Below are 7437 nucleotides of genomic sequence, written 5' to 3'. Positions count from 1 at the left end.
ATTAGGAATTAAACAAGTGGCATTTGGGGCGAGTCTGGGGAGGCTTGGCTACAATTAGAAGGCTTGTATGTAAAAGCTGAAAAGAAAAAAAAAGAAGGCAAGGGGAGAAAAAAGCACTTTGGATTACTGCAGTAGCCAAGGCCAGAGCCTGATTTTCAGCAGTGGCTGTTATATGCTACACACCTAGTGACAAGTACCTTAGCTTTAGCATGTGAACGGCAGCAGAGCGGATTACAGCCTTCCGTAAACACTTGTTGGTAACTAAAATATAAAAAGCTGAGGTAGCTGCGTATCTCTGCAGTAGTCCAAGACCGTTTTTGCTTCTTTAAAACAAAACGTACTGAGTTGCATATTTTGGAAAAGACACTCCTGCAGCTTCTGATCATGTTTTAAATTGATACTATCTCAAATGTGATGCTAATACCAGGAGCTCACTGGCCCACCTGATCTTCTACATGTTGGTTGGTCTAAAAGAAATCTGCGTGAGAGGCTGCTAAATACCAGGCCTGTAACAGGCTTCCTGCTGCCTGGCGTGTACTCCTCTTAATTTCCAAATGGAGAAAGAGTCTGAAAACTATTATCACATCATTCAGCTCTAGAGAACTACAAACTTCTCAGGCCAATTCAAAGGTCCAAAACAAAACAAAAAGAAAGGCCATTCAGTTATTTTCTAATTAATACTGCTCAGTATGAATTGTACTGAATGAGCTGGGTCTAATTCATACAAAGGCTAAAGGATTGCAGGACAAAATTGTCTTTTCTGTCTATGGCCACCCAGCAAGTCTTAGCTTCCAAAATAATGGAAGTTTAGAAAGAAACCTGTTTTTAAAAACTCTGAAGGAATAAAATGGAACATTTAAAAAACAAAAACACAACTATAGCCACCTTAAATATCCACTGTGAATTTTCACCATGTATTTTTTTTTCAAAACTAATATACTTTTGGAATAAATGCATTTTGTCATTTTGAGATAACGTGGTTATTTCCATAATTGAATTTCTGGAGAGCAACACAGACATGTTAAAACATAATACTGGCTGCCATTTGACAGTGTGGGAACCTGAAACTGTTCTTTGGGAACACAGGCTTTGAAAAGAACTTTCTAACTCTGTCATTGGCTACAATCCCAACCATTTTAACAGCCTTCTCCTCCTCCTCCTCCTCTGACTAAAAAGGCACATTGAAGGCAGCTCAAGTGAGCCTCATCTTCACATTATTGTATACCAAAGTTAATTCATTTTACCACAATTCTTCACTGCCAGCTTTAAAAACAGGCTTCTGTCCATTACCTCAGAGAATAAAAAAGAAAGAAAACAGTAACATTTTAGAAGCTGCCCACTTAAAGAAACAATCAGTTAGATCTGCTCTATCCAGTTTGTGGCTGTTTGTCAGCCTGCTCCATTTTACCTGAAGCTTCTCATAAGATAATGCATATAGGCAGCAGAAATGAAAGCAGTTTCTGTAGCACCAAAAATCTCCAAGTTGTGGCATTATATTCTTTATTTATATCAAGATACAAATATTATGAAGTTCCGTTTGGTTCTTGTAGGCTGGCTGGTTTCAGGTACCTGAGACAATAGCACCAAATTCATAACAGAAAGAGACAAAGAGCGAGCATGTTAAGACCAAGGCTCTGCACGTACTTGGTGCAACTGGAAATCGAATGGCTCAGAAGACTGCTCTCCCATGAGCAGCTTACGAAAAGATAAACCTGCACATCTTGAAGAGTTTACAGGAATGTTTCAAACATATGAACTGTTCTTTCCATCTCCTGGAAGGAAGATTGGAGTGTTGATTATTCATCACTATTCAGAGAAATGACTAATCTACAGAGGTCTCTGCAATTAATTTATAAGAACACAAATTCTCTTTGCAGGAGTGCAGACTTTGTACAAACAGGGGACTATCACAGTTCAAACTATAACCCAATTAAGCTTTACTCAGATTTCAGCCAATTACGAATATACTTGGCCTGGCTTAAATTCAACATCACTGATTTCATTAGTTTTTGAATCAGGTTATAATGTATCATCAGTACTAAAAATGAAAGCGGTAAGATATATAAACTCATTGGTAAAATGAAGGGACGTCTTTGAATTTTTCCCATAAGGACATGTGTACATTTAGAACTTTTCCATAATAGTCATTCAATTCTCACTTTCTGTGCAATGAAGTTTTTTGTTTAAATTTGAATATTCTCTTATTTTGCAAAGACATTTCACAGGAACATGTTTAAGCACTAAAAGTTCATCACATGTGACACCATTCCACATCGGAGAATGTGGAAGTCTTGGCATCAAACAACAATTGTGGATCTACCTTTAGCTGACTTAGGCCTCAATCCTATGCATATTTTGACAGAAAAAAGTCCCAGCATTCCCAGTCAGCCATGCTGGCTGGGGAATGCTGGGACTTTTCAGACTTCTTTCCTGTCTAAACATGCATAGGATTGCACCCCAAATATGAGTAAGTGATAGAATTAAAGGCTATGCTAATTTTGCTGCACAGGAAAATGTCAAAAATCAAAAGGCATTATATTGAGTATGCAAAGACTGATCAAAGTGGTTCTAATTACCAACAGTTAGATTGACCCTGCAGAGGATTTTTGGTTGATATTTATCTGTAAAAAATTGAATCTTGCCTTTCCAAATGGTGTTCAAGGCAGCTAACATGTGATAAAATACAAAGTAATATGTGATAAAATACAGAGAAACAAACATAAAAAGATAGGTAAAGCTGCAATAAAAACAACCAGTAAAAACAGCCTACAGGCCAAAGGCCTGTCTAAATAAAACTGTCTTTGCCTTCTAGTGGAAGTTACCAGAGTCGGGACTAGACAGACCTCCCTTGGCAATGAGCTCTAGAGCCTGGGAGCAGCTACCGATAAGATACTGAAGGAACAATCACCAAAGGAATGTGTTACTAAAGCATTGTGTAAACCTACCTCTACAAGCTGCGACTTGTCATAATCTTTACGGTGCCGATAAATGCATTGATTAAGCAGTGAGTACAGCCTCTCAAGCTGGTCAACAGTCAGGTTGTCACTTTTCATAACCAATAAATCAAGTAAATTCTATAAAGAGATGTTGGCATACATTTCAGGATGACGTTTGAAGGAAATCTAATTCATACTTTGATTACAAACAGTTAAGGGCTAGGATATTTAGAAAACAAATTACTACTAAAACTTTACTGACTGCCACTGGAGTGGATAGTGCTGGATAGAACATGGAATTGGCATGGGTTTTGCCTTCAGAGCTAACAAATATATGACTTACCACAATAAATTAGTAACACCATGGAACAATTTGCATTACTTGCTCACGTTTTAATATTTTAACTGATATTCTGTGTACATTCTATATTGACAGAAGTCATTTTTTACCAACTAGGTGTAACCAACACTCTTGTAAAATCAAGTATGTTCATTTGATGAATGTATCAGTGCACTAACAAAAGTTAATGTTTGGAATAGAGCTATGCTGAATGTTCAGAGGTGAACAATTTTCAGTGCAAAAAAGGGGCTCTGGGGGTCTAAAAGCTTTTTTAGCAATAGTTTGCTGCTGTCTACAGCCCCAAGTGCTTCAGCACCACCTTTTTCTTTGAAAGCAGTCCTGCTGACTAAGCTATGTGATGTCATCACAGGGTGAATGAATTTCATTCAGAGCCATGTCAATGCTGTCACTCTGAATTGGAATCATCTACCCTTGATTACATTATCACCTGGCCAAATCTGACTGTTCATGTGACAGACAACGTAATTGTTATTGAAAAGAAAACTATGTTTAAAAAATGGGGCTGCAAAGAGCTCTCTGTGGGGGGCCACTGCCTAAATGACAGGTTTCTTGAAGTGCTCTTCAACATTTTTATTAATGACTTGGAGGAGGAGGTGCAGGGAATGCTGATCAAATTTGCAGATGACACAAAATTGGGCGGGATAGCTAATACTTTAGAAGACAGAAACAAAATTCAAAGTGATCTGGATAGACTGGAGCGCTGGGCAGAAAACAACAGAATGACATTTAATAGGGATAAATGCCAAGTTCTGCACCTAAGAAAAAGAAACCAAATGCACAGTTACAAGATGGGGGATACGTGGCTCAACAACACTACAAGCGAGAAGGATCTTGGAATCGTTGTCGATCACCACACTTTAAGAAGGATGCAGACAAACTGGAGAGGGTTCAGAGGAGGGCAACAAAGAGAGGACTGGAAACAAAGCCCTATGAAGAGAGACTGAAAGAACTGAGCATGTTTAGCCTTGAGAAGAGAAGACTGAGGGGAGATATGATAGCACTCTTCAAGTTCTTGAAAGGTTGTCACAGAGAAGAAGGCCAGGATCTCTTCTTGATCATCCCAGAGTGCAGGACACAGAAGAATGGGCTCAAGTTACAGGAAGCCAGATTCTGGCTGAACATCAGGAAAAACGTCCTGACTGTTAGAGCAATACGACAATGGAACCATCTACCTAGGGAGGTGGTGGGCTCTCCCACACTGGAGGCATTCAAGACGACACTGGACAGCCATCTGTCAGGGATGCTCTGACTTGGATTCCTGCATTGAGCAGGGGGTTGGACTCAATGGCCTTGTAGGCCCCTTCCAACCCTACTATTCTATGATTCTATGATTCTTATAAGGGAAGAAAATGCTCAGTTAAACTGTAAACTAGGGTTAAGTGGAAAGGGGAGGACAGGATTTAACGTCTAGATGACAAGAGGTTTTTGTTTTTTATTTTTTTTACTGAGCAACAATACTAAGGTATCAATAATTTGGTTCTACTTTCAGCACATTAAATTTGCCAGAGCTGAGAGACCCACACTTCTTTCCAAAAGATAGCTAATCATGTGATTCTTGCCTTCCTGGGCAGTGAGAGGAGTATAACTTGTACCTTGGATACCTTCTTCACACCACCCAGAGAATTACTTGGGGAGAAGAGAGGCTGAAGAACAAAATATTGGTTTTAAGATTTAAGATTATATTGCCAACTACCCTTACCATTAATCTGTCATGATCAACCACTACAGGGGGTACAGGATCCAGCTGCTCCTCTGGAACCTGTGCCAAAGCAACTTTGCGAGGTTTTTTATTTTTCAATGTACCTGCAAGGTTAGGAAGCAAATATTAAACATCAGAAAACATGGGTGCCAATTATAATCTCACTGAATTCCAAGCTGTCTATGAATTATTTCAAAATCATAAGTACCTTCGCTCAGAACAATAGCACTGAAACCACATCTCAGATAAAACAGAGGGCGATCTCTAAACTTCTACAAGTAACATCTGTTCTTGGGGAAAAAAACTACCAAAATACGCAAAATTTAAATAGCTCTTGCCACCATCTCTTGCAGGGAGCTGTAGCAACGAGAGCATGGCTCTCATGTTCTTCACTCTCATTTTCATCATCCTGTCTCTTGTCTCATCATCATCGTAAAGGAGAGATAGTATGATATAGGGGAGGTATGACCTGCTGGGGGACCTGCGGCACTGCCAAATTTCCAATCAAGCTAACATAAAACTTTCTGTCCATAGTTTTACCCTGGTTTTGCCCATAACGCCCTAGCTGATTGCATATTCTGAGATTTCATTATATAGCCTGGCTACGCAGGGAGTCAGGTTGTGCAACAAAATACCCTTTTGTTTTGTTAATACACCATCATCTATCAGAAATTGGGTCTCACTTTTATCTCATAGATAGTGGGTTGCCCTTGGTTGAAGCATTTTGGACATAGAATACCTATCTACCAAAATGGGAACCAACTACTTCAAGGGAAATATTATAAATGTATTTTGACTATGAGAACAAAACAGGAAATATATGTGTATATATTGCATACCTTCTTTATCTGATTCAGTTTCTTTAGCCTCAGTATCTAGGCCTTGTGATTTCTTTTCATTATTGCTGCCTTGGGGTGTCTCACTGCCAGACTGTTTTATCTGTTCTGCTTCTGGGATATTGTTTGAACCATCTGATTTTTCCAATGGTTGGTCATCAACTGTTGCATTTTGTTTGGGAGTGGTCATGTCAGGGATACCAGAAGGTAAAACCGCATTCAGTGATTCACATTTACCATACTGACATACTAGAATAGGTGTCCCTTCAGAGGCCTCACCATTTAAACGATCCCTTTTGAACGAGGACTCCTCCTTGGATTCCTTCCCTGCATTCATAGTAACCTTGTTACTTACTAGCAGGGATTCATTTGAACTCTCTTCTGTGGATGGTATATTATTTTCTTTCCCATTATTAAGTCTTTGTTCTCCATGTATATCCATGATATCACAAGATGACTCATCATTTGTCAAAGAGAGATCACCCGTTTCCTCTCCATTCTCCTCAATGCAGTCTGTACTTCCCTCAAGTTCCCCATTCTCCAGCAACTTGCTGTCTTCCCCTTGGTTTTCATCATCTGCAAACTTGGCATCATCTTCATCTTTCTTCAAATTATTCACTTTTCTCTTTTTAATAATGCCTTTGCCCCACTGCGAACGTCGTCTTGATTTCCTCCTTAATCGAACTAAATCATGAAGAGATAAAGTAGCCCTTAGAGGTACAAACATTTTTTCAGTCTAAAGTCCATAGTAAGCAACAGATAAGGTATTAATAAAATCAATTAGATTTATTTGCAATTCAGTTAAATATTATAACCTGCCTTTCTGACAGAAAGATCATCCAAGGCAGCTAACTATGCTCATAAAAATTTAACACCACTAAACCATTATAAAATAATCAAACAGTCCAAACTAAGATAGATAGCACAGCAAAAAAGGAAATGACATCAAGAACAAATAGCAGCAGTAGGCTGAACAAAATAGCTTTGTGCTGCTCCCAAATGCCCTCTGAAAAAGCCCAGTTTTTACTGCTGAATGCAGTGATAGAGCCAGGAGGGCCTCCCTGGGGGGGGCATATAGTAACCATTAAGACTTTTAACTCATATTTATGGTCATCACACTTTAGAACTTCCACCAGATTTACAGAAAGTGAAATCTAGAGTTCAACTTATTTTTTTTTTAGCAAGTTTTCCTAATTATCATCTAACAACAACATCCACAAAACACAGAATTAAGATTTCAGGTTAATTGCCAAAAATGAAATATTGTAATTATTTTCAGGCTGTAGTATGATATACTGCCCTTATGATAATATTAAAGAATTCACCAGGGGCAGGGGGAGTAATTTGTAACTAAAGACTTCAGAAAAGTAGCAGTGTCAGTTTTTGCAGGGAAAAAAACTTCTGGAAATTGTTCCTATGCAAATTAGGCTATGCCTAATTTGGTAATTTGCATCAGAAAATTTTCTGAGGCCCTCCAGATGTTTTGGACTACAACTCCCAGAATTCCTGACCATTAACCCTGCTGGCTGGGGCTGATGGGAATTAAAGTCCAAAATATCTGGGGGTCAAAGGGTTGGGGAAGGGAGCCCTAGAGAGTGATCTAAT

At 38.9% G+C, this 7437-nt stretch overlaps 1 protein-coding gene across 2 annotated transcripts in view; it reads right to left on the bottom strand.

Annotated features, from left to right (window-relative positions):
- The window catches only part of ATAD2B (ATPase family AAA domain containing 2B), a 101339-nt gene continuing 93902 nt past the window's right edge, over positions 1–7437 (bottom strand). For both annotated transcript variants that reach the window (XM_084826504.1, XM_084826505.1), the window contains exons 25-28: positions 5836–6516; positions 4997–5100; positions 2946–3074; positions 1–1772 (exon numbers count right to left, since the gene is read on the bottom strand). In XM_084826504.1, coding sequence (XP_084682630.1) covers positions 1731–1772; positions 2946–3074; positions 4997–5100; positions 5836–6516 — 956 coding nt within the window. In that variant the 3' untranslated portion in view covers positions 1–1730. The remainder of the gene's footprint in view (positions 1773–2945; positions 3075–4996; positions 5101–5835; positions 6517–7437) is intronic.

This window comes from Heloderma suspectum, chromosome 1, assembly GCF_057233095.1.
Source record: "Heloderma suspectum isolate Gila_16-S chromosome 1, 16-S_ref, whole genome shotgun sequence".
NCBI lineage: Eukaryota > Metazoa > Chordata > Lepidosauria > Squamata > Helodermatidae > Heloderma > Heloderma suspectum.
The sequence above is the reverse complement of the archived record's forward strand: the minus strand, read 5'-3'. Positions and strand labels throughout refer to the sequence as shown.